The following is a 26,709-nucleotide window of genomic DNA, read 5'->3' as shown; positions in this document are numbered from 1 at the left end:
TTAGTCATATATCCAAAGAGAAGACTGGGAATCACACCTCGAACTGCACCTTTGTGAGAACTTCCTGACACAACATTGATGTTTTTTATTGGGCTGATATAGGCTACTAAAAGACCACTGTAAACAGCTGGAGGGCTTGGTCCTTGAAAAACCAATCCCCCTTGATTTTATTGGAAACCAGACTTATGAACTCACTCTATTTTTAGTTTGCATTGTTAGTCTATGTCTTTTAAAAAGGTGGATGGAGGGGGCGCATACTCATAGCCTACTAATGACAGCATCAGCAGTGACGTTCACATGAAGAAAGACAAAGACCTGGGTTAAACTGAACGCAGCTCTGACGCGTTTTTCTGCAGCGCGTCTGGCACACACAGATATAAACCCCAGTGCGCACTGAGCGCTCAGAAAAGCAGACGAGACTCCACGGGACAGCGCGCAAATCACTCTGAAGCCCATCGGGAAAAGTAAGTCCTTTGTTGTTTGACTTAAAAAACAACAACAACTCATGTACCATTATTGAAAAATGCTCACAAGTGGAATTACTTTTGACTTTTCTTCTTTTTTTTAGATAAATGCATTCGATTGGTAAATTATCTTAAAACCTTACGACGAGCACACTTTTAGCTTGGAGCAGTAAATACAGCAATAAATAGTCATTTATAAAAGAGATAAATGGCTCCAGCGTAGTGGACCAACACTCTCGTGATGTGACATGGACTGTTTCTGCTTTGCTGTGCCAGATGCATCCTAACTTGATGAGCTGGCTGGGGACTCTGGGGTTCCTGCTGTGGACGCTGGTCTACCTGGGAGCCTTGACGGAGGGATATCCAGTGAAACCGGAGAACCCCGGTGACGACGCTCCGGCGGAGGAGCTGGCCAAGTACTACTCAGCCCTGAGACACTACATCAACCTCATCACAAGACAGAGGTGGGTGGACTAATTAAACTTCCCGGCAAGAACAGAATAGAATTAAAATCTGGAGCCGTTTAGAATTCATTTGGTTAGACTACTTTCTTAATTTATTTGTACTTTCCTTTACTTGCGTCAAACTGTTGATGATGATTTACCTGTTAAAGCAAGCCTCTGAGTGTGTTTTATTATTGGATAGATAGATATATATATAGATAGATAGATAGATAGATAGATAGATAGATAGATAGATAGATAGATAGATAGATAGATAGATAGATAGATAGATAGATAGATAGATTTTTATGTATCTGTAACAGTTTGTGTTCTCCGTTTCCCACTCTTAAAAAAAATAAGAGAAACTTGTGTCACAGCCAACACATCATGTCCAGTCACCCACAGTTTTCAGCTGTCTTCTGAACGTCGGAGATAGGGATGCCTCTGCAGGCGTTCAGCCACCCAGAACCTATCATACAAACACAGAAATGGAAATATGACCACCTGCGATGCATCAAACGCCTATGTCTCCCGGATATCTCTTTGGCTTAGATTGATTTTCACTGAACTTACAATATAACGTCACTTATTTCCCCTTTACATATTTAATACTTGAATTCCTATCCGTCACCTTTCTGTCTTATCTGTTTGTGTGTGCCAGGTATGGGAAGAGGTCCAGTCCTGAGATTCTGGACACGCTGGTCTCAGAACTGCTGTTGAAGGAAAGTAGAGACACGCTTCCACAGTCAAGGTGTGTGTCGGTGTGCTCTTTAAGAACACAACTTCTTTGTTTCTCTGTTGCTATCACAGGATGCTGATCTTAATCTTTACTTTTCTCCCTCCAGATATGACCCATCACTGTGGTGATGCTGTCATCAGTGCTGGCTCTCACTCAGCCATGCATTGCCACCACTGATACTCTGAGCTCCATGTTTGTCAGTTCATCCCCTCCTACACCCAATGACCACTCTGCCTGCTTCACCTCTTTGAGCCGACACATAAAGGCTATCCAACCATTCATCCATATGCATCAGCTACAGTCAACACTGCTTATAGTATGTGCCATACAATTGTAAATAGTTTATTCAGAAACCAGAAACATCATCTGTGAAACATATACAGATAGCTGAGGAGGGGCATGTTGATTGTACTGTATATTTGTGCTATTAAAGGTCCGATGTTTGAACAAAAGCTTTTTTTTGGCATCTGTTTGACGGGCTAAATGCATGCATAAATTACTGAGGGAGATTACAGGCATATATATATAAGAAATATATATCCCAAAAAGAGGCAAAAGGTTCAAAATTATTACAAAGACACAAAATTACAACAAAATTGTGCACTATTATAATAAGATAACCATAAAGATATGAAAAATGGCCATTAATAGACAGAATGGCTTTGTAGAAATAATACATTTTCAATATGGGACTAACATCCCAAATGGGACTCACTTGAGAGGGAAAACAACCTAAATTATACAGATCCGTGTCTGAGGGTTTATGTCTGTAATTGCAATTTTTAACACATTTTTTAGATGTATGGATGGTTAATAAAAAAAAAATGTTGTGCAATGTCTGCAAGATGTAATAAAAAAAATTAAAAATTCATTATCAAAAGTAATATATTTGATACTATTTATTCACATTTTTGGTTGAAATTATGGTTATTTTAATTGTTTTTAAAAGTTCTGTAAATAAAGTAGATATCTTGAACAAATATGTGGATATAATACTGGCGCTGCTAACAAGCAAATATATACATTACAAGCACTGACACAGCAAATGTTGTGTCTTTGCTTTTCCTTTTTTCTCTCTTCTTTTATTTATTTTTTGTTCTTTTTAACACAAATTTAATACAAGCAAAGATGCTCAACGTTTTCATGGAGGAAAGCTACAGAATGTCTGCCTCTTGAGCCAGAAAACCCTGAAGAATCTGATACTGCTCTGATTGATAATGATGATGATGATGGTGACGACCAAGTAGAAGATCCTGATTATCAGCCCATACACAGAGAGGATGCTCGGGACATGTTTTTCAATCTACTGATGAGGAGGATTTTGCATCAGCAAGCTCCTCTTCTAAACCACTGCCACATAAAAAGAGGAGAAAAGACCAAAAAAACCACCCTAAGAATAGTTTTCATGGCAGAGCCGGAGGCCACCCTGGAGACAAGACTGTCACAACTACCAGATGTGGGCTACTAAACTGCGGTCTTCAGCCACATCATTGTGTATTCCTGCATTTCAGTGAAAATCAGCTGTGCTTCATGGCATTCCACCAGAAATGAAGGTCAAAGACCTGCTTCTGCAAGTGGTTCTGTTAAAAAAAAACACACATTTCAACAGGTTTGGTGCGAGAGTCTGAGAATTTTGTTCACATCTTTTTAATCTGTTTGGCTACTTTCTTTTAAGTCAGAGGAATACCATGAAATTAGATATAATAAAAAAAGTGAATATCTTTTTAAAAAGAACAATGGGATTGTTTGATTTGATTCTTTAAAGGAAAAAAATATTGCTTTTATTACTACTACTACTAAACTACTAAAGTTATTTTGGAAAAATAAAAAAATAAAAAGTTCTCTCTTTTTTTGTCCTTAATTTTTTTTTTTTTTTTTACTTGATTTCCAGACACTTCTTGGTGTCTTCTCCTCTCCTGATATCAAGTTTCAACTTGCTGTGCCACACCTTGCCTCCCAACTGAAAGCCACAACTATGGCAGCTGGTGTAGGTCTGTGAAACTGGGTGATAGTGCAAGTGCACCGAATGGACATTTACATATGGTCTTGAAAGTAGGAAAGGTTCAGTGAATGCTGTGTGGTTGACATAACTCACTGCCGAATCTGCCAAATGGGGAGCTAATGGCGCTCTCTTGTGGCCATAAGTATTAAATCTGACACTAAATGGGGCGGGGGCATTTCTAGTGGCATTAAAGCACAAACACGGTTGGTTATGGCTACCGCAAGCTGACAATCCAATCATATATGAAGAGCTTCTGCAGACATGCTGTCTGCAATGGAAACTTGATACACCAAAGGAGAAAATGTTCAGGGCGGGATGTCGTGTGCTCGTGTGATCGTGCAACATTTTTACAAGGAGCTTCAAAGAAGTTTTGAACCAGTTATTGGTTAAACAGCTGGGTCATTGCTTGAAAGTTAAACTGTTTTGTTGCTTTCTGTCTCACGGTTATAGACTCCATTCACTGAGGAGAATGTTAATAATTTGATGACCACTAATAGTAAACACTCAGTAAATCAGGTGAAGGGAATTCAATCACATTAGTCTACTTCATTTAACTGTGCACGGAGGCGAGGTTTTAAAGCGATGAAATGTTCTATGTTAATTCATTAGTGGAATGTTACGTAAGTTATTTTTGTGGTAAGCTACTTAAGGCTGATTTTCAACTGAATTTTGCACCTTTAATCTCTTTGAGGGTTTGCTGTGGCAGCCTGTGTTATAGTGGTACTTGAGTGTGTTTGAACCTTTTCAGGGTTTTGTACCTAACTATGTAGGTATAGTTAACCAAAAAGACCATCAGATTTTGACACTGGTAAAACTCAAATACAAGAAGAAGACACAAATATAACACTTTTTCTTTTATTTATCTGATATTGCACATCTGGGATGTCATGACGTTACAGCATCAGAATCTTATTACTTTTGTAAATTATAAAATTGGTAGTTATGTCATGACTTGGGCCTGTTTTACTGTAACTGGGTCAGGGTGAGATCACTACTGAAGGAACGGTTACATCTGAGTTCTACAAGCAAATTCTAAAGGAACCTATACATCTGCTTTTGAACTGAAACTACAGAGAAAGAGCGTCCTGCAGCCAGACAGGGACACAGAGCACACAAGTTTTGGCAATGGAATGGTTAGAGGAGACTCAGTGTCAATGTCTTTTTTATGACCAAATCACATTCATGACTTTAAAGATTTCGTGAAACGACCCTAAAGGCAACAGCCCATGTGAAGAACCCACCAAGCTGATAAACACGACTAGTCATTAATCACTCTGAAAAATGTCATAACTGATCAATTTCACTTAATAGACTAAATATACAAGCATATATTTCCTAATTTGCACGCTTTCCCTCTTTATCTACTTTCCGGATTTTGTGGATATTCGATGATATCTGGTGTCATATTGATGCAGAACTAAAAAAATTAAAAATATTAAAACTGTGGCTTCTTGTACACGTTAACTAAGACAGAGTCTTAGTTATCCCCGTGCATACCTGTACCGGTCTAACTGTATATCCTATTTTTTTCTGAAATCACATTCAAGCATGTGTGTGTGAATGAGCGGACAGATTATACCATGATGAAAGAGAAAATACTATCTGCATTGTTGTCCCTCGGTCAGGGTTGTAATATGACTCAGCTGCTATTGGTCTATGTGCTGTGACGTCAACGAGGAGGCGAGGCGTGTCGGTTTGATTGGCGTCTTGTTCTCTTGTAGTCTGCTGCGGGACCAGGACAGACAGCTGAGGGGGCTCTGAATGTCCAACCGGGACTGTCGGTGGACTATCACGAACTCTCACGCACGATTCACAGGTAAGTCGCATCTCTTGTTCGTTTCTGAAACGTGGCGATTCTGAAGTCATTCATCGACTGGCAGTGAGATGTTAAGACAAAGACGTTTAGAGGTGTAGCAGTGGAGTTTGACAGGAGAAGAGGTTTGTCCCCTGTAGAGCCCGCTGTGCTGTCAGGTCCAGCTTCATTCAGACGCGTATCTGTTCGCTTTGGGGTCCTTGTGCGGACTCGGACGCGTCCTTTTCTCTCTTCCTGCATACCATGGTGAATGATAACGGTGGATTCTAGTAGTAAGTGTGCGCACGCCACAATGCCTCGGATGAGTAACAAAAAAATGGCCGCACGTGAGGCGAGATCGGCGTGCATATTTAGTTGTCTGGTCAGCCAAAACGGCGCAAACGGTTGGCACGGGTCTGGCGCATGGTCCAAGCGCACGGATCCGTGCGCCAGACCCGTGGCGTAGATTCATAACTGTGTGGATCAGAGGAAAGAGCTGCAGGTTATAGTGCTGACGGGATGATGAGAAGGTTTCCAGGCGCCGCTGCTTAGAGGCTGAGCTTGAGAAAAGCAACATAGTTTTACTAAATAACTCTTCTTTTTATTTTTAAAGAAACAAACGAAAAAAAAACTTCCGCACAGTTTCGTTACAGCCGAGTTGAAGCAGAGAAAAGGATGACTTGGCACAGACTGACCAACGAGATGCGCAGCCAGACGATCATATTGATTTTTATTTTTTGTCTTCCACTGGCATTAATGAGAACCACATCTAATAATAATGCGCTTGTGCGATGTGAGATCCACTGTACGTGACCACTTAATGGAAATATAAAACCAGCAAACATATCCTTGGCAACAGCTCTCTATCAATCTTTGGACTTTCTTGCTCTGAGGAGCACTAGGCAGGGTCACTCGGCGAGATTTATAAACAGTTTAGTCCCGCGCACGTGATGGGGGAAGCCCGTGAGCTTAGCAACATCCTTGGGGATCCTTCCTGGGAGGGACTAACGGGGCCAACAGACTGCAGAGAGGTCTGCGGATCTTGTTGCATCTAAACTTTGATTTATGCGTCTTCGTCTCTTGCTTTCAATTGTATAATCACATTTGTTGACTCTATTAGGGCAAACAAAAGGAGGATGGGAAGTGGAGTGAGACAGTCCAGTGCTTGACAGTAATTCTTCGGTCACTGGGTAGGGACATCCAGTAAGAGTTCTGAGTCAGGATCCAGGGTGACCTTTATTGTTGCTGAAGTAAGAAGAACATGTATTTTCCTTCCTGTCAGCAGGGTGGAGGAAAAACATGAATTTCAAGTTAGACACATGCCCTCAATGTTGGAACATATGGGAGTTGTCAGTGAGCCATTCAGAGACCAAATCCAACACTCTGAAGCTTCTCCTTTTCTATTATTAATACACAGCTATGGGAGAGATGGTACAGAAAAAGAGGAGGAAGGGTGGAGGGTTGGAGAGAAGAGGATATGAACTGGAGAAACTTACTCACTCATACCTCCCAGCTATGAACAACACATGTATCAGAGCGCTCTTGTTTACACAGTCGACCTTCCCTACCCTGCACCAACTACTGCTTCCCACAGTTAGCACAAAGCTGACATCGTAACAGTAGTCGCGAGTTAATCAACAGTCAAGATGATGCACAGCTAAATGACCAACTTCATATATTATGTTTTGAAAAGAGCTTGCAGTCAGAATTCCTGGCAGGCAAGTGAAGACAAACGTCTTTGGCAGTTTTTGCTGCAGGCTGTGCTGCTGATTCACCAGATTCCATCAATCACAAGGGCCTTCAAGAGGCAATATAACTGCACATATTCAGGAAAGCCGTATGTGTGTGCCTGAGGACAGTTTCGTTTTTAATTAGAAAACGCATGCTTGAGTTGACTATTGAGAGGGAAAAAAGGTTGAATCTCCAGTTCAGCTTCACAGAAACTTAGTGTTAAAGATGATCATCTCACCCCCCCTCCCCTCATCATATGAAGTCAACCGTGTGATCATACCAGATCAAGCCCTGGGCTATACAACACAGCTAGAATTGTTTGCAGTTCTTCGTTCAATTCAAGGAAGACAAGCTCATTTATATCCCTCATCTCTTCCTCCTACTCCGCCTCTCCCAATAACATCACTGTCTTTTATTACCCAACATCACACAGCATCACTTTCGTCATCTTTAAACTTTGCTGTCATGTTAAGTGCTGTTGCATCACTTCTCCAGATCCCATCTCCTCCCTCTCTTCCTCTTCTAAATAATTGCACAGAGAAAATAAGAGAGAGAGAGATAAAGAGAGAGAGAGAGAGAGAGAGAGAGGGACTGAGGAGAAGCAGGCTCGGCCATGTGGCAGTACAGATTATGTCACGAGGTGCTCATTATTGAGATCGCTGTGTGATCAGCACTGAAAAGTTTGGATGAGCTGTCTAATTGTATCACCCCAAGATACAGACACCCCACCAGCTGGAACATCACCAGGGAGGAAATTGAGGTCAGGTGGGGGGTTTTTTTGTTGTTGTTTTTTTAATTTTCCTGGGTGTTGTGTGGGGTATGTGCCAGTATAATATTTGATTGTGTTAAATGGTGGCAATCTAGATTGCAGTGTCGGGTGAAAGAGTAGAGGGCAGCATGACTCGGCAGAGCATAACTTGGGAGAAGATTGGGAGAAAGTGAGCCGGTTCAATCAACTGTACATTGAGCAGCATCGGCCGTTGCAATAATAGAGTTGTAGCTGGTTAGAGAACAGGCTTAAATATTATGCGGATATTGATCTGCTGTGATGACCATCTTAGGGGTAGCGGCGTAATCCTCTTATTGAGCGGCTGTGTTAACACATGGAGTGACCTACATAGGGTTTGTCTGGAGGCAGAGGGTGATGGGTGAGAGGCCTGACAGGATGGGGTTGGGTAATGGAAGGGGGGGGATTTTATTGCCAGTCATTAGTGTGACATGCACATGTGTGTTAACAAACACGCAGAGCTTTGCTGAGCATGTTTTTACTCCTGCTAGCTCTGACACTGGCGTACTGCAGGAGCTTTTCAACTTGAGGCTCAAGAAGGCTTAAAGATTTCCCTTTGCTCTCCCAGAGTCAGCCAGTGAAGAGACATCTGGACCAGATTTTCTCTTTGTGATTCTCAAGTCACTGAGAGGAACTGAGAGTGACGGCTGCTCTCAGCAGCCTGCACATCACAGAGCCTCTGGGCACAGTGTGGCAGAGAGTAGTGTTGGAGATTATATATAGAAGCGAACGAAGGGTTCTTACAGGCTGGATGCTTTGTGGGCCAGGTTCTATGTGCGTATTTGTGTTTCATCATGGCAAAGGGTATAGCAGTCTACTTAATTTAGACTACAAGTTTACAAAATACACTCTGTGTGTTAGGAAGGAGGAAGTTTCCTTATCGAGTGACTGGAATTGCAAGAATATTGAAAACAGCTAGCCGAAATTTGTCTTGGCCTTTGATAGCGTGCATAAGCCAAACATGCACATTAACAGTGAGTGAAACAGCAGTGATGTTTTCTACAAAAACAAACTCTTTGATCCCACCCCTCATAATCCCTCTTCCATGAGCTGTCCATCAGCTGAGCGCTTGGCAACCAGGGACTCTCGGAGGGCTTTTGTTGGCTCGTCCTTTCATACAGACCAGCCAATGGTAGGCAGGATCATGAATGACCATTTAGTCGTGTTTTTTTTTTTTTTTTTCTTTCCTGAGCGGAGGAAAGAGTGTCTGATGGTAGGGGCGGTAAGCTATCAGAAGTCCTGAGAACAGCAAATGTGAGAGAGATCAACCTGGGCTGTAAAAACTGAACTCGTGATATGACCCAGTTACCGGTCCATGAGATGACATGGCTGTAAATGTGCAAATAAGCCCATGCATAAAACTCTCCGCTTTCCTCCAAATTTGCTTTCACAGTCAGTCTCTAATGCGTTTCATGTTGCTTAGTTATCACACTAGAAGAACTTTAGTTACTTGGTAGTTTAAAGAAATGCATAACAAAATTGTTCAGTGATCATTCCTACAAATTATTTTTTTCCTTTCAAGTCTCTCTCGTCTCTTCTCTTACATTCTCCCCGAACCATAGAGGCTTTCCCCACGACTCAGTCTAATCTTTAAGGATTGTTCTCTCCTCTTCCTTCAAGAGGGCCTTTTATCTTTTCCTTTGCTCTGAATCTCTCCCTCGACTCCACTGGAACTCTCCCATTCTCTCTGCCCATCTTTATATATTCCCCTGAACTCAGGTTGCAGGCCCTTCTCCTGTTTTGTTCAGCACAGCTTTTACTCCTCCCTCTTCATTTGGACCTTTGATTGGTCCATCCTGGCTCCTGCTCTGTGGTGCGCATGGTTTGGCAAGGAAATGCTTGGTGGCTTTGCCTCCATTAACATTCTTCCAAGGGATATCTTTCACTTCCAATGAGCGTGCCGAACGTGATTCTAATCCTTGTTGTGTAATGATTTGACCCCTTACTCCCTCCTTTTTTTTTCTTTCTCTCTCTTACTCTTATACAGCCAGGAGCCAGTTAGTTGTACCAAGACGGATAAAAAGACCCAAGCACAGCAAGAAGTGATAATATTGCAAAACTAATGAGGAGACATCCCGTGTATTACATCACTTTATTGATATTTGGGTTCTTGGAAACTGTTCTAATTGATGCAGAAGGGTACATGTTGACTCCAGTGAGTTCATGGTCAAGGGTCAAGAGGGCAGTGTGGTCAGAGTGTAGCTTTTACCCTCTGAGGGAAGAGAAGCAGAAGAGGCTGAATAAAATGAAGTGTGTAAAAGGGATAATGTATTGCTCGGTGATTGAATGTGTGCATAAGTTATTTATTCTCCCTTTTTTTCCCCTTTTGCTTGCTTGCAGTTTTTAACAGTCCACAATGGCTATTGAGGGCAGCAACAATGGGCTTAGTGCTGCCATACTCGGATGTTTCATTAAACAAATGTTTCTGACGTCACGCGGTCGGGCAGCGGCGGTCACAGTGGAGAGGTGTCTTCTCTGGTTTCTGTCAGAGTTTCTTGAGGATAGAAACAAGAGCAAATAAAGCGAGGAAATTGCATTTAATTCTTTCTCTGGGCTGATGATGATAATAATGACCTCTCACGATTAAAGCTAATTCTGAACCTGACAGCCTCTTCTTGAGATTGGAGATTAGGTATGCATGTACATAAAATAAGGAAAATCTGTCATAAACATCAGAATCGTGAACATTAAAACTAAAGGAACATAGGAGAGTGCTGTATCATCGTGGGTCTAAAACAGGGACAGTAATGGCAGTTAGATGTGCCTGTTTAAGATTTCTTTAAATCATTTCAAAGGACTTAGCTGTTGATTCCTAGAGGAGGGACCAGCGTATTTAACACCCATTTCCCCCAATTTGGCACACAATTCAGTCTTGGAACATGGTGATAGATGAAAGTTTGGTTTGGTTGTTCTGAATGATATATATATATTTTTTTTTCAAGTTTAATTTGCATTTATTAACTTTTAAATCAAAGAAAATGTGCTGGACAACATTAAAAGCTTGAAGTGAACAGAGACCCTGATTTAGTGTAGATTCAGAAGATTATTACTCGTCACAATTTAGTAGCCTGCTTATTTTAAACAACAGACATGTTTCTATAAAACCTGCAACGGTTTTAAGCACCACTAGTCGTCCTTGTGTGCGTGGAGTTAAAAATGTGTACAGTAAAAAGCTCCAGGAAAACAAATCTGAAAAGTCAATATTACCCTTACACATCAGTAAACTTCTACATTATGCACAAAGAGATGTTGGGTAGCATGTGTCTGCTTGCAAATGAAAAGAGAGAGAGTCAATCCACAACGCTTTGTCATTACTTCCAGAAAATAGTGGCCATTTACTACGTCTACAGCACGGTGCTAGCTGATGATGCAAGCATCCTTGCATGGCTGAGCAGAATCATTTGCCTGTGATGACTGTGTGCATCGTTCTGAGAAAACAACTGCCTCAGTCTGCAAATCAAGATCTCTCTCAGGAGGCAGGGATGACGTTGACCGATGAAACACATAATCCAAGAGGGAAAAGCAGTCATTGAATGTGTGTGTGAGGGATAATTACTTACTTGAGATGTGTGAATGTTTAAGTGTATGTAAGTAAGGATGCAAACTGCTGTGCACAAATGCCAGCAGAGCTGAATGCTCCTGGCTCAGAAGGATAAGCCTCACCAACAGCCACTCTCTACCTGTCTCTGCAGGTCTTCACAGTTGACCGACGAGCGGCCAGCAGGACTTGGTTACACCAACTGGCATAACGGTAAACACACCTTTCTCAGTGCCAACACTCTAGAAACTTTTGGGAAAATGATTTCTGCATGCAGACACGATTTTGTCGATTGAGTGGGAGAAGTGTCAGCCTTTGAAGCAAAGATGCACCGAAGGCTTGCTGGTTGAAAGGAAAAAAAGAAAAAAAAAAGCCTCATATTGAAAGAATTGTGAAAGCAGCTGCTTTTCATGTGTGCAAATTTGTCCTTGTGGATTCTGGTAGTAATTTATCTGTACTTGACACGGCTGTGCTAATGATGATCTACGAATGTGAATTGGTGTTTTTTTTTTTTTTGGTTTTACATAACCAAGATTGATATATTTTAACTTGCTTACCAGGAAACTTTTACCTGACGGGGCCTAGCAGAAAGCACATGTGATGCAGTGCTGGTTATCGCTCGGCTCCATTATATTTTTTCCTATGTATGAAGATTCTCATATTCTTTTATTTCCCCCTGGGCTCCTCTCAGTGATACATTTTCAAGTCTGATCAAGGCTAAAGATTTAAGCCTCGCACAGGATTCTCTTGTGTGTGTCTTTTAATTTAATGTTTTTTAATGAAACACCACGCAGTCTTATTTAATGTTAAAGGGTTGGGGTTTGTGATCACTCGTTTTCATGAAATCTTTATTGGTTCTCTGTGACACCTACTTACTTTCATATGCAATATTTATGTCTCAAACTGCAGAGTAATTTCCTCCCATGTTCTTTATCTGTGAAGAAGAACTTTTAGAGAGATATTCTTTTTTTTCTAGACGGGTTGTGTGAAATACTAATGAGTAGTTAGTATGTTACCTACAGTAGACAGCAAGTAGCGCATACTCAGTTTGAAGAATCGGGAAGCAATTCTGACAAGGGAGCCGAGCTTATCCGAATAACCAAATCTGAACTTTTTCACCATGTAAAACAACTGAAACTTCAAAATTTTCATTGTGGCTCAAGAAAATGCTTCATTGTGGATTTCTTTTTTTTTATTTTACACAGCCTTACTTGCATGTGTGTGTGTGTGTGTGGTATGTTGTCTGTGTGCGTCTGTGATAAACTAAATGTGACCTGTCTGTGGTTCCGTGGGAAACATGCTCCATTACACTGAGTTGATAGCTTGCGTCCATACACACACAAGTAGATACGATTCAGTCTGTTGCTAAAGACCAAACCAGATAGCGTATCATATACTAGACACATTTCAACACCAGATAATGTTGATAGAGGGAGAGGTAGATGCTGTAATCCTGTGCTTTCGTGGCTGGATTAAAATCCTGGGTCCTGAGATGGGGGAGGGGTTGACTGGTAGGTTTAAGGATGGGCTGGAGGGAGTGGATTAAAGCCTACAGATCTGTTCCTTGCACAGCTGTGTCACTGTGGGTGGGGCTTGGAGGATGCTGAAGGGGAGGGGCCTATTTTATGTTATTCTCCCTTCTGCCTCTCTAATCTCGGTTGTTATTTTAGTGTGAATGGAATCACAGAAAATAGTAACTCTCATAAGTCTTAATTTGTTTTGGTCCTTCTGCCAGTTGTCCCATCACTGTGGTTGAGAAAGTGTCTCAACAAGTACCAGATTGCCTGGCAGCTGTGCATAGCCATCACTGTCCAACAGGGTAAAGCCCTGTAACTTTGCTTAAACTTTGCATCCAAGAGTTTAATCAACGTTGTTCAACTAGAGGTTATTCTATGAAATTTTATTCCATTCACAATTAAAAGTTATCTTAAAATTAATTATTTTATAATTCAGAAAACAAGAATTGGTGTTCTGAATTAATTAGTCTCACAGCCTGAGAAAAGAAACTACTCATAACACTATGTCTATGAGCAGAAAAGCAACATTTTCTGTCTTTAATAGGCTGAAATGTTTACATTTTCACCCATTTTTTTTCTTTATTGCTTGAATATTTGCAAGGGAATGACACTCCAACCAACCTCGGCTGTTATGTGCTAATGGCCATGTTAGTATGTTAGCGCTAAATTATCGTGGCAAAAATGCCAAATGGTAGCCTACACTTGCCAAACATTGGCTCAAAGCTGCTATGCTTCGTTCCCTTTATCTAAGTGCCTTTTGTGATGTGGTCATGTGTGTTTTCTTGATATAGTTATACTTTTTTTTTTTAATCCTCAACATATAGTACAGCACTAATAGAAAAATATTAGTTAAGACTAGGTTTCCGTCATGCAGCAAGTAGCTTACCCAGAAATATTTAAGCTTAGGGTTTGAGCTGTTTAAACTGCAGCCGCAGAAATGTGCATAATCCTGTCAGCACCTCAAGTCTACTGACTTCCCGAGAAGTGAGGTAGTAAGGGCACATTTGTTTGAACAGAATAAAAGAAGACTCCCAGTAGACTGAGGTTCTCAGCTAAGAAAATTCTCGTTGACGACCAGGGAATACATTTGAGCACAATCCCTACGCGCTAAGAGTTTCTACACATTGCAGTAGCTAGAAGCTCAAACCTTGAGTGGAATTTCTATGAATGAGAGAGAGAGAGAAAGAGGAAAGGAATGAGCATGTAGGGTCATGCGCCCTTTAGTAACCCTTATGTAAGGTTACTTACATAATGACACGTTCAACTGGTGTGTATGTGTGTTCATGTCTAGACGAGAGAGGTAACTTGACTTGGGTTGGGGTATACAAGGGGGGGGTGGGGTACTTAAGCAAGCCCTGCAGGAAAAGGATTGTGGGATTATATATGTGTGTGTGTCTGTGTATGTGTGTGATTCACAAACGAAAAAGAGGTGGGGGTTAGTTTGGGAAGGTATTAAAGTCAGAGTGGAGGGAGGGGACTGACAAGCACTGAAAGCGTGTCCACATTTGTGTATGCGATCCAGCTCTCTTCTTTTCTGTCTCATTTCATGCCCGTCTTTTCGAACTTATCCATACATCAGCTCTTTTTCCATTTCTTACATTTCTCGCCTCATTTTCCACCTTCTCATTAGTCCCCTTTCTCCCCGTCTCACTTAACATCCTCTGATCTTAATCCCATTCTTTTGTCACTGTCTTTGTGACTCTTCTGTCATTTTCTGTTCTCAATTCCCCGCTTTCTCCTCAGTGTTTGTTTTTTTTTTCTTTTGGGTAATATAGAGTCAGCAGTGCCAGGAAAGACAAGTTTGGAGGACGAAGACATAGTTGCTACTACTGGTGGCTTACTAGTGGTTAACCTTAGCATACTTGTGGCAGAAGAAAAGACGAGGGCTTTGTGATGGTCACAACTATGGATGATCCCTGTCCAAATGGGGTACAGGAGGTGGAGGAGGAGGTGGTGCCCTCGGGACAAGCTGGCGTGGAGGGACCCCCTGCTGTGCGGTCCTCCCAGGGAGCAGATACATCTGGAGGTGAGGAAATGAGGAGGAAGAGGTGGCTGGCACACACTCAGAGATGCTGTAGTTTTTATGTTAGTTTGTTTGAGCTGGAAGACTTCATAGAAAATTCTGATTAAATATTTATTCATATAAAAAAGTATTCCTTGTCAAGTAGCTCCTACAGCGTGGCAGACCTCTTAGGGTAAGATGAAAACAATCTGTCATTTACAGCAGTGGTTCCTTTATTGAGTAATCTACCCACTCACTAATGTTCAAAGTCTGAATTTCTTTTTTTCCGGTGCCAAGGAGGTTATGTGGTTCCTGTTTGTTGGCAGGACTATTAAAAAGATAATTGATGGACTTCTATATAAATTGTACCACAGGTGACGTATGACCCAACTCAGAAGTGATTAATTTTTAATGCTAATCTTGATCTTGATCCAGGAATCTTTCTATCCAGCTTTGGCAATTGAACAGGTCATTTTTGTGGCCTCTCTCGGTCACATTCCTTCTACCTCCAAAGTCAGAATTAAACTTTGTAACAGTAATATAATCTAATTTTGTTTATTACTTCCACGCCATTCTCCAACACAGCAATCCAGTAGAGAACTAGTTTAATATTATATTTCTAAATCTTTAGCTTTACAGCAGGTGTATAACTTACTTACATGCTTGCCTCCAAGTTAATGTGTATGACAACATTGTTACATCATTCACCAAGTTCGTTGTTTTTATATCCAGTGTTTGTTCTGATCACGAATAACCGTGTTAATGTTTCACATACCACATCTCCGTGGTATAACGAAACAAATCCAGAGTAAAACATCAAAATAAAAACGTTTTAAAAAGTAAAACTTCCAATACATTAGTTTTTCCATGAATGGTGGTGAAGACTTCCATCATCACTCGCTAAATCCCCATTATTGTCAAAACTATGTCTTTTGTTTATGTGTTGATTGAGAGACCACCACTTGGAGGAGTAAAGATACCCACTTATTGTTTAGGTAGTCCTGCTCTTTATGGATAGTGGTCCATGTTCCAAAGATCATGCAATTTTAGCTAATAACCTATTCATCCTGTATGATTATCTTTATCAATTATATGTCAGTTGTTATCACTAAGATTAACAGTTTTAGCTATTCCAGTTGTTTAGTTTTAAAGTAACATTTTAACTGTTATTTTTTTTTCGATTAACTAAGTGGTCTGTTGGTTAACTTTGTTAACAATTCATCTACCTGTTAGCTTGCTAACAATTTACTCTTAGCTAAATGTCTAGCTCCATTGCTAACATGTTTACATGCACTTTTGGACCTAAAAAGTGGTGTTTAGGTATTACAGCCGACTCAGTTTCTAACATGGTTTTATTTCTAATCAAATGCAATTTCTTTTGACTTATTTATTTCCTATGAAAAGACGATCTTTGCTTTAATTTGGTGTGTTCTGGTTGGGAGGCTCTGCTTTAGAGAAGCTTTAGCTGTGAGAATTGCTTGTTCTCCCTGGGAGTACTTCATTCCTTCGCCTGCACTAAATAAATAAGATAAAAGATACACTGCAATGTATTTTGTTATGAATGAGGTGTCAGCCAGGATGCTTCTCCAGTTTTCATGTCGCACCCTGCAAAGCAAAAATGCTACACATAATACAAAAGTCTTTTTCTTGTGGGATTTGCTTTATATCCCTTCAAAAACCAAGGCAAGAATTCTTAAACAGGTAGTTCCTGCATTGGCATTCAGTGCACACCGTGCTGGAAGGTGTAGTAATGGAGGCAGTGGTTTGAAAGAGACAGGGTCTGCAGATAAACCACAGTAGAAGGAACACTTAAAAGCAGGTAAGGTAGGTGATTCATTATATGGACAAATTGATCAGCCAGGAAAACACACTACTATGACATATTTTTAGCATTTTTCATCTTTCACAACTCCTTTGGGCCATAGCAAAGACTTTTAGGTGGCCATATCTTCATGTCATATTTTATGAGATTATCTAGATATTTTCAGTCGGAGGCTTTAGCTCATCTCCAGTCTCTTACTGGATAGTGAGCTTTGGGATTTCTTGTTGTACACATGTTGTACACATCTGTACACACACTTGTTGAGGAGTAATGTACACACAAGTGCACGTGCTGTGAGGGACAGGCTTAGATTGAGTAAATATTTCTGTGGTCGAGGACCTGGTGACTGTGATCTCGGCGGGTAAAGGTCAACACGGAGCACATAAAAAAATCTATATACACAAAAAGAATTAGCTGTGTGTGTTTTGCACCAGGTGATTTCAAGTAGTTTAATTTTGATCTTCTCCTTTGATGCGTATTGGTCAGAAATGAGTGTTTTAGGTTTGAGTATTTCTCTCCAACGCAGTCAGTGCTTGTTTATTGTTTTGTGTGTGTGTGTGGTTGTAACTACAATTACAGCTCTGCTCTGAAGGACAGTGTGTGTGGTCCTTACCGGAGCTAAATAACCTGTTCCTATATAACAGCTGGGTATCCAAACTGAGTTTTAGATCAGTGCTCTTGTGTCATCATGCAGTAATTACATATTGCTTCTTGTACATGTAATAGTCTGCAGTAATCTCGCTCTCCATATTTGTCCTTCATAAATATTGAAGGTTTTTTTTTTTTATACGGAGCCTGCTGTTAATGCCGCCTGACTGCTTTATGGTTTTTTTATAAATGTTATTATTACTATTATCAATCTCCGTCTTATTTCATATGCAAAGACATTTTGACCCGACTTTTGTTTGGATGAAGAACGATTGATAAATGATGTAACAATTTTGTTCAGAAAACTGGAGATTCTCTTGGCGTTCCTATTGAACTGAACATTGACGAAACATAAGAAGTAAAGTCAAAACAAAAAACCATTTACTGATCTCTAGAATGATCTCAAGTGATGCTGTCACAAATGAGAAATTGCATGTCATTTCTGCTAATATTTCCACATGTCGTGACACTGCAGTATTGTGTCCGCACGAGTTTCGTTTGAAAATGAAAGCTAGTTAACAATTTACAAGGGTACTGATTAGACAATCTAAATACCAACATAACCAACAGCAGTATTTCATCATTTATATATTCAAGGTAACAATTTAGAACACACCACTTTTTTTTTTCTACAGAGGAGGTGGAAGTATAGAATATGAGAGTAATAGTGGGTTAGTAGAGCAAAACACAGAAATTATAGAGTGAGTCAACTGTATACAAGTGCTGACTGGGCAGACTCATTACCCATATAAGTGTATAATGACACAGAGACACATGCTGTCACACACATACTCACGTTCCCAGGGCTTTAAGTGCCTTAAATGGGCTTACATGTGCTTTGAGACCCTGGCATTAGGGCGTTAGCTGGCTCATACGAACAGTCCACACCTCTCCATGCGTTTATGTTAATGTGACACAATATTTTTCGGTTGTTAACATTTTTTTTTTCTGCCAACTAACAGCTTTTGAATCTCCCATTTTCTTCTATGCCTTGGCATCTTGTGGCTATGCCTTAGCTGTGAACTCCCCAGTTGTGCACACAGAACTCTCTACACAGAGAGCGAAAAGACCGCAGACATGTTCAATAAAAGTCTCTTATTCTGTTTGCAAATTTACACTTAATTTGAAGGTGTTGTGCTTAGTCATGTTTGAGTGTGCAGGTGTCTTAAGCTACTCCAATGCCTGCAGTGATGTTGTATACTTAGGGCTACAAGTGACTTTTCATCGACAACTTTCCTTATATACATACATATATATATCTGTGTGTGTGCTTCTATGTTTCCGTCTCTCCCCCATCTGTCCAGCCATGCAGCAGGTGTTGGATAATCTGGGTGAGCCGCCCACCTCCGGGGGTGCCAAAGACATCGACCTGCTTTTCCTGCGCGGCATCATGGAAAGTCCCATTGTACGCTTCTCTGCTAAGGTAGCACACACACATAGCACAGGGTGAGCAGCAGTGAGCAGACTAACCTCTCGGAAGGCCCCCCCCCCTTCACCCTCTGCTGCCAGCAGTGCTTTGCTTGCTCTGGCTGAGGTGCCGTGCAGTCAGGCTTTGACTAACATGCGCAGCAGCAGCAGCACACAGAAGACTTGATGCATAAGTACAGAAAAATGACGCAGCTTTACATCGCTGTGCCTTTTTCACTGACTGCGCAGTTACTGCAGCGTCTCTGATTACAGGACACTTGCTTTAACACATTTTCACTGCTGTGTGAAATCTAGTGTGCAGTCTGCTCAGTTAGAGGACAGCTGTGCAGTAGCTCCTGCCAGACGGGCTGTTGTCATTTTCCACTGTGCGACTACTCCCTGCAGGGCTTCAACTTGCAGAAGTGAGAGATTTCTTTTCCTTTTTCTTTTTTGTCACTGTAACACAAAGCAGACAGTGGCTGCTTTACAGAGCAATGGCACCACACGCAGAATCCAATATCGGGTCAGCAATCACTGCAATTCATTAAGTCCTTACACATCCGAATGAAATCTTACATAACAAAGAGTTATGTGAAGCAGCTGCCACTTTTTCTACATCTGTCAGGAGCCGGCCCTGAGTTCCTTTGTCTTTCCAGGCTCAGGAGCAGCTGGAGGAAGCGAAGCTGGAAGCGGTGCAGGACAACAATGTGGAGCTGGTGACAGAGATCCTGGGCGACATCAGCAACCTCAAGGTGAGAGACGACAGCGCGGCTGAGCTGTCCAGGATCCTCCAGGAGCCGCACTTCCAGGTGGGACGGAGCAAACACAAACACAAACACAAACACAGGAGAGGGTGAGATGGATGGGATTTTTAAGGGCCAATTATATCTCTCATAGCCAGACCAATGTGGAGGGAGGAATGGTGTCTCTGTAAAATGGTATTAGTCGGAACATGTTTTGGTGAAAAATAAGCACACAGATGCTGAAAACATTAATTGGCCTTGAGAGTAATTATGTTAATAGATGGCTGACTACTATACTTGCACATAGCAACAGTTTTAAACTAATACTGTATTTTTGCACTGCATTTGCATGTAAAGCTCTGCTGACAGTAATTAAACCAATTCCCAGTTCTTTCAAATATATCACATTATGCTCTGCAGCTGTTTTGTTGAACAAAAGAGATCTTCTAACAGGCAGGATGATTCAATGCTGATATTTTGACACAAAAGTTATGGATGACTCCAGTTGCCACAGCTAAAGCACTGTGGGTTACTTCCACCTTCTCTGACGAGCACAGGCAAGGTAGACATTTTAAACTGGGAACAGTGTCTCCATGAGACCCTCCTTGGAATAGATTTTGTGTTTTCATCTGAATATTGTTGTCTCAGTTTAGGTCATTTTTAGTCTACCAAGTCAGCCAATTACATTGCAGTCCACAGTCGGTGATGCTTTTTGTGCAATGTGATATGAATTATGGAGCAATAGTGTTACTAGTTTCTAGTTTAGGTGATTTTGTTTGAATGGTTTTCTATACACAGAATATTTAAGACAGGTTACAGTTGCAACGCTTTGCCTACAGTTATAGTGGCACATATTTGATGTTTTGAATCCCGTTCTCATGCATCAATAGAACACTAACCTCCATCCTCGTACGTATCAGAGGCTTAGCACAGACGAGACCAATAGGGGTTATTTTTCTGATCCCAGCGCAGCCTCTGCACCAATCCGAGCCCTTTGTGCAGTAAGCCGAAGGATAAGACCCTGTTGACCTACTGAGGAGGACAGAGGGAGGGAGGGAGGGAAAAGCTGGTTAGGTAGAAAAGGAAAACAGATATTACATCATGTACTGAGCATGTGACTTTACAGACTTACTTTCTTTGCTAGTAAGTGTTGTTGATGATCGTAAGATGTTTTAGGAAAGTAGTGTCACTAATGTCAAGTTTGGATGAAAACTGGTGGAGGGATAAAGCCGCCATCAAATCTGCTTTTGCATGGAAAGTCCAATAGTATTATTTTTAGTGAGACTGCAAAACAGCAGCAGTTTCGAAGAAGTGGTTAGACCAGACTGAGGCAGCAAAATGTCAGAGCGAACATAGTTCAGGAAGGGTGAATTTTATAGCTTTTGCCTTTAGGAAGAAAGTGCTTCTCTTTTTTTGTCTCGCTTCACACCTTTTCATCTCCTTTCTCTCGCTAAGTCTCTTTTGGAGGCTCACGACATAGTGGCATCAAAATGCTATGATGTCCCTCCGCCGGCCGAGACGACCAATGATGCAGCGGTGAACAGCGCTCTCATGCAGGCCGACGCCGTGCGCATGATTGGCATCCGGAAAAAGGCCGGGGAGCCACTGGTGAGCAGAGACTAACAGTGGCGCTTTTAGCATGAGTGTGAGTCGCATAGATGTGGCTGGCAAATGGGGGTTGAGTACATGAATGGCCATGAATGATTAATGGTGTGCGAGCTTCAGAGAGTAAAAGCTCTGCTTCCAGGGTGTCACATTTCGTGTGGAGAAAGACGACCTGGTCATTGCGAGAATCCTTCACGGCGGCATGATCGACAGGCAGGGTCTGCTCCATGTCGGCGACATCATTAAGGAAGTCAACGGGAAGGATGTCGGCAACAATCCCACGGAGCTGCAGGAGATGCTCAAAGACTGCAGCGGAGGGATCACCCTGAAAATCCTGCCGAGCTACAGAGACGCTCCCGCTCCTCCACAGGTGATAAAACGCCAACCAAAAACACCATCCCAACACCGTAATATTAAGCACGTAGTTTTCTACTCGCGTAACCAGTGGCAGGTGTCGGCTGGTGGCACCAAACTGGTGATCTGGTCTTCCCACAATCCCCTGCGCTTTAATGTGAACCCTGATAGCCCTATTAATAACACTTCACGTGCTATCTAGGTCAGAATAGCTGTTTCTGTCTCATGCACACACTCCAGATACACACATACACGCGTGTGCTTCCCGAAGTTACGTGCTTCCTCGTGAGTGGACCAGTTATGGCTCCAGTGCAAAAACCGTCTTGAGGATACTTTGCATCTTGAACAGAGAGGCATAAACCTGAAAATGCTCCGAAAGGCTTGCACTGCATGAAAGGCAGTAAAAGTGTAAGTGAATGAGACAAAAATCACATCCTGCTCTGTGGCTCCGAGTGCTGCACATTATTCTTTACTGGCTTGTTTTATTGCATCCTCTGGCTGTTTGTTTAATCTAATGCCTCAGCCAGAGCACTTATCCATCCTGGCAAACACCTCCGCTACCGGCGCAGGGAATCGGATGCTGTGTGGGATTCAGGACATAATGGGAGTCACTGTGCAGCGGCTCTCATGCCGCTGAGTTTTCCTAGTCATTTGTTACCTCAAGCGGCCTGTTCTTGGACATTGAAGAGGGTTTTACTACCTCAGAACTGAAGTGAAAAAAGATTGAGCTGCTGCAGAAGCTCAGACATGTGCATCTCATCACCGCAGGTGTATGTGCGGCCATATTTTGACTATGACCCAGCCAGCGACAGCCTGATCCCTTGCCGAGAGGCAGGAATGGCCTTCAAGAAGGGCGAAATCCTCCAGATTGTCAACCGAGAGGATCCCAACTGGTGGCAGGTGAGCCCTCTTCCATTCACGGGTTTTGGCTGAATGTCAATAAGGATTACACATTTCAAACTGTCCATCATCTGTTCCAGGCATGCCAAGTAGTGGGCGGTGCCACGGGACTGATACCCAGTCAATTCTTGGAGGAGAAGAGGAAAGCGTTTGTCCCGAGAGACTTGGACGGATCAGGTGGGTTTCTAAATGTCCCTCTTGGATTATTGTGATGCCTGCACTTTGAACATGGAACGATGCTTTAGGTCAGAGATTAGTTTCCATCAAGTTTCCACTTTCTGTCTTAGGCTGTGCTGATGTTGGCAAGATAGAAGTGTGGCAGGAAGCCAGTTTAAAGTCTTGAGGCCGATCAATCAATCTTCTGCTCTTACCATAAACCTCATTCATTTTAACACTCGGGGAAAATGGTCCACTCCTGCCCCCATCAGGCCAAATGTTGCAATAGCAAATATATACATGTGTAAATCCTCTGTCTTGTTATCTCTTGTAGGAATCCTTTGTGGCACCATAGCTGGAAAAAAGAAGAAGAAGATGATGTATCTAACAGCTAAGAATGCAGGTCAGAAAGCTCATCTATACTGATTCTCAGCTCACATCTTTGTTATTTTTCCCTTTAACCGACTTGGTTTACAATGTGTTTTAACAGAGTTTGACAGACACGAGTTGCAGATCTATGAGGAAGTAGCAAAAGTCCCTGCATTCCAGAGGAAGACCCTGATTCTAATTGGTGCTCAGGGGGTGGGCCGACGCAGTCTCAAGAACCGACTGATGGTTCTCCATCCCACTCGCTTTGGCACCACTATACCATGTATGCCATGCTTTGATTTAGACTGTATTTTAAAAAAGAAGTGTTTAAAAATGACTCACCCCAGCACAAAAGGGTTTTTACATGTGACGGCCAAACATAGCTGAGTTATTTCCTCTGACAGACACCACGAGAAGGCCCCGTGATGACGAGCTGGACGGCAACACTTATCACTTTACCTCAAGGACAGAGATGGAGGCGGACGTGAAGGGCGGCCGCTTCCTGGAGCACGGCGAGTACGACGGCAACCTGTACGGCACAAAGATCGATTCCATCCACGAGGTGGTCGACACGGGACGCACCTGCATCCTGGATGTCAACCCACAGGTACACGACGGATAGTTTCACCTTGAGATATCAGCAAATACAGGCAGCAGAGACAATGTCTTTGAGTTAGATACGACAGGGAATTGACCACAGCTCATTCGAAGAACTGAAGCAGGAAAAGAGGGAACATTTGATGTTGTTGCACAAGAAAGGCTTATTCAAGACGAAGAAAACTCAACAGCCTTCCACTGCCACTTTGCTTTGTCTGTCATGTGACCTTGTGTTTCTCTCCAGGCTCTGAAGGTACTGAAAACAGCAGAGTTCATGCCCTTCGTGGTGTTCATTGCAGCGCCCGATTTCGATATTCTCAAGGCCATGCACAAAGCTGTGGTGGATGCAGGCCTCACAACTAAGCAGCTCACGGTAAGTTAACAGCACCCGTGCACGGCCATGTGATGCGCCTGCATCGGTCACATGAGCAAGAAACAGATGTAGATCTACGTCTATTATATCATGTCTATTAAAACATCCTGAATCTGTTAAACTAAGTATTTAATTGAATTGTAACATTCAAATCTTCAGAAAAACACCTGCCGTGTTTTGATTTCCCATTTTTTCAGATCACATGATCACACCTGCATCCCCTCACTCTTTCACTGTGCAGAATTGTCACTTTTCTCATGTCGCGCACGTCTCCAGAACTGACCCGTTCCCCCATGTTTTTGGCAGGATGTGGACCTGAGGAAGACGGTGGATGAGAGCGCCAGGATCCAGAGGGCTTACAGTCACTACTTTGACCTGACCATCGTCAACGACAACCTGGATAAGGCCTTCGAGACGTTACAGGCTGCCGTGGACAAACTGTGCAGTGAACCCCAGTGGGTCCCGGTGAACTGGGTGTACTGAGGACCCGCGCCGGAGCCTCCACTGTCCGCTCCGCTTAGGTCACAATGACCCACCAGCATCTGTGCGCGTGTGTGCGTGCGTCTGACCACAAAGGCCAAAGAAGAGGAGAAGAGGGGAGAGATACTACTGAAAAATGACATAAATTCCACCTGATTGCTCTTTCTCCTCTTGGGCCTGCACACTGTGCTACTTTTTTTCTACTCAAAACTCAAAGGGAAAGAGTGATTATTTATTTTATAACTTTTTATCAAAGATCTTTCTATTCAGTGTGGGATTTCATTGAGAATGAAACAACCAAACAAAAAAAAAAGATGTACTTGGGCCATGTTTTTTTAATCGATTCCTTGTCGTAGTTGCACGTCTTATTTTGTAGCGGTTCGATTTCATGTCCCGGCGGCCCTCCTTGGTCGACGCAGAGGCTTCGCGATGAGGACGGGGAAAGGCGACGGATCCTTGAGCGATTGCCACGTCTGAACAACCAATGTAGCCGTTTCATTTTTCCGTCTCCATTCCACTGAATTCGTTGAGTGTTTTTAAGTAGCTGGCCCTAAACTCCCCGCCCGTGTCCTCTGACCTGTCCAACTGGGCAGTAATTAAGACTCCAGTGTGACGAAGATAAACTATTTTGTAATGCACCTTTTCAAGATCAAACACTTAATTTTCGTCTAGTTTTCTTTCACTATTTTCTTTAATTTTTCCAAACAGTGTGGTGACTTAGTGTGTCTAGAGTTTGCTCACACGCTCCTCACGTTAGTCTGGAGGTGTGACCGTCACAATGTTGTTGATACTTTTTGCCGTCTTAATGAGCCAGTTCGTCTTTGTGTATTTTTTTTTTGTGAATGAGGCCCACTCGCTCCTTAACGGTCCTTATGTTGAGTGTCATAGCATGCCAAAGCCCTTGCCGATCTCCAAATAAATAATAATAAAAAAAAAACCAATGGGTAGAAATCCCCTTCTTAAATCCGACTGAAAAATGATGCAACTTTAAATGGTAAATGCACCCTTCAAAGCCAAAAAACTGTAGCATTGCTGTGTATCCTTTGTTTTAAGTCTTTCTCAGAAAAGAAAGAGAATTTTGTTTTAAAAAGGTGGGTTTTCTGTGCAGTTAGCTCTGAAGCTGTAACTTACTAGCCTTTCTTTTCTGTGAGAAAAAAAATACTATTAAGTTACCTTATATGGATATTCTTTGCAATGTATGTAACATTTCCAAATTCCCCGAGGCCAACCTAATCCAGCCATACTGCCTGTTCAGCCTGTTGAGGTGTTTTCACATCAACCCCGTGTCTGTGTTTGTTTTTGCATTTTATTAGCAAAGCTATAATGAATAAAGTTTAATAAATCTCCTTATCTAGTTTCATGTTAAATAAGGTTCTCCTTGTGTAAACACACCTCAAAGACTTGCACGAACCCAACAATTAAACCGTGTTCGGGTCCTACTTTGATGTTCGTCCTCAAGAAAATTTGGGATAAAAAGATACTGAGCTCCTGATGTGATTGACATGGCGTCATCTCTTATGTGATACATGCATAGCCGCCGCTGTTTGTATCGCTTGTGTGAGACAATATGTTTAACAGATCGACACTGCCACACTTTAAATGAGTCTTTTTTTCGAGGTTAGGGTGTCCAACTCCTCCATTTGCAATAAAAAGATGATCAGATTTCCATCTAGACGGTGTTTAGGGTGCATTACTCTCTTGATGTGACGTGTGGCTGAACTGGAAAACAATAAAGCTGAAGACAAGTTCTGCAATTATCATTTCTTAAAATAAGGCTTATTCATCTGCCGTTTACCAGCAGCTCAGAGGGGCTTTCCAGCTGCGGCTTCAAACACCTTCGTGATTAAGTTTTGCCAAACCGACGCTGGAATGCAGCTGAGCCCTGGGAAGTCAAAAGTCAGTTTGACACAAGAGCATTCGCAGAATACAGTCGGATAGTAACACAAAGTCTAAATGTCAGACTTGAGTTTAGCTGTTTCAGGTCCAGCGTGCTGCCACAGCTCTCTGCGATAAGGGATCCGAACCTTTAACGCATTTTTTTTCCTCTCTTCATGATGGCATCCGATGACACAAAATGATGCAAAAGGTGCAGAATACGCTGCAAGTCAGAAGCTTTTAGTCCAGGTCGGGAGTACAAAATGTTCCACATTTTCAAATCACAAACCAACAGCGACACATTTTAAACATTTTTATTAATTAACGCAACTTTACAGTCAAGCCAGAGAGTGAACTATATTAAG

General features: G+C 42.1%; 2 protein-coding genes across 4 annotated transcripts; both read left to right on the top strand.

The window, feature by feature from the left end:
• Positions 1–248: 248 nt before the first annotated feature.
• Positions 249–2,138, top strand: npy (neuropeptide Y). The gene is made up of 4 exons (XM_072370267.1): positions 249–464; positions 741–928; positions 1,569–1,658; positions 1,753–2,138. Exons 2-4 carry the CDS (start codon positions 741–743, stop codon positions 1,772–1,774), a joined length of 300 nt encoding a protein of 99 aa, XP_072226368.1. The 5' UTR covers positions 249–464; the 3' UTR covers positions 1,775–2,138.
• A 3,222-nt stretch (positions 2,139–5,360) lies between these two features.
• Positions 5,361–25,545, top strand: pals2b (protein associated with LIN7 2, MAGUK p55 family member b). 3 transcript variants are annotated; one of them, XM_072369822.1, is made up of 14 exons: positions 5,361–5,464; positions 11,651–11,709; positions 14,789–15,039; positions 18,790–18,890; positions 19,549–19,701; positions 21,091–21,243; positions 21,383–21,610; positions 22,363–22,494; positions 22,575–22,671; positions 22,985–23,053; positions 23,141–23,302; positions 23,424–23,626; positions 23,861–23,989; positions 24,296–25,545. In XM_072369822.1, the coding sequence occupies exons 3-14, from the start codon at positions 14,907–14,909 to the stop codon at positions 24,470–24,472; spliced, it is 1,737 nt and encodes a 578-aa protein (XP_072225923.1). In that variant the 5' UTR covers positions 5,361–5,464; positions 11,651–11,709; positions 14,789–14,906; the 3' UTR covers positions 24,473–25,545. The 3 variants fall into 3 exon arrangements, with proteins under 3 accessions (XP_072225923.1, XP_072225922.1, XP_072225924.1); XM_072369821.1 differs by having other exon boundaries at positions 18,790–18,908; XM_072369823.1 differs by lacking the exon at positions 14,789–15,039 and having other exon boundaries at positions 11,651–11,706; positions 18,789–18,908.
• The last annotated feature ends 1,164 nt before the right edge of the window (positions 25,546–26,709 follow it).

This window comes from Leuresthes tenuis, unplaced genomic scaffold (genome assembly GCF_036924035.1).
Source record: "Leuresthes tenuis unplaced genomic scaffold, fLeuTen1.0.hap1 SCAF_18, whole genome shotgun sequence".
Lineage (NCBI taxonomy): Eukaryota > Metazoa > Chordata > Actinopteri > Atheriniformes > Atherinopsidae > Leuresthes > Leuresthes tenuis.
Note: the sequence above shows the minus strand (reverse complement) of the source record. Positions and strands in the feature narration are given on the sequence as shown.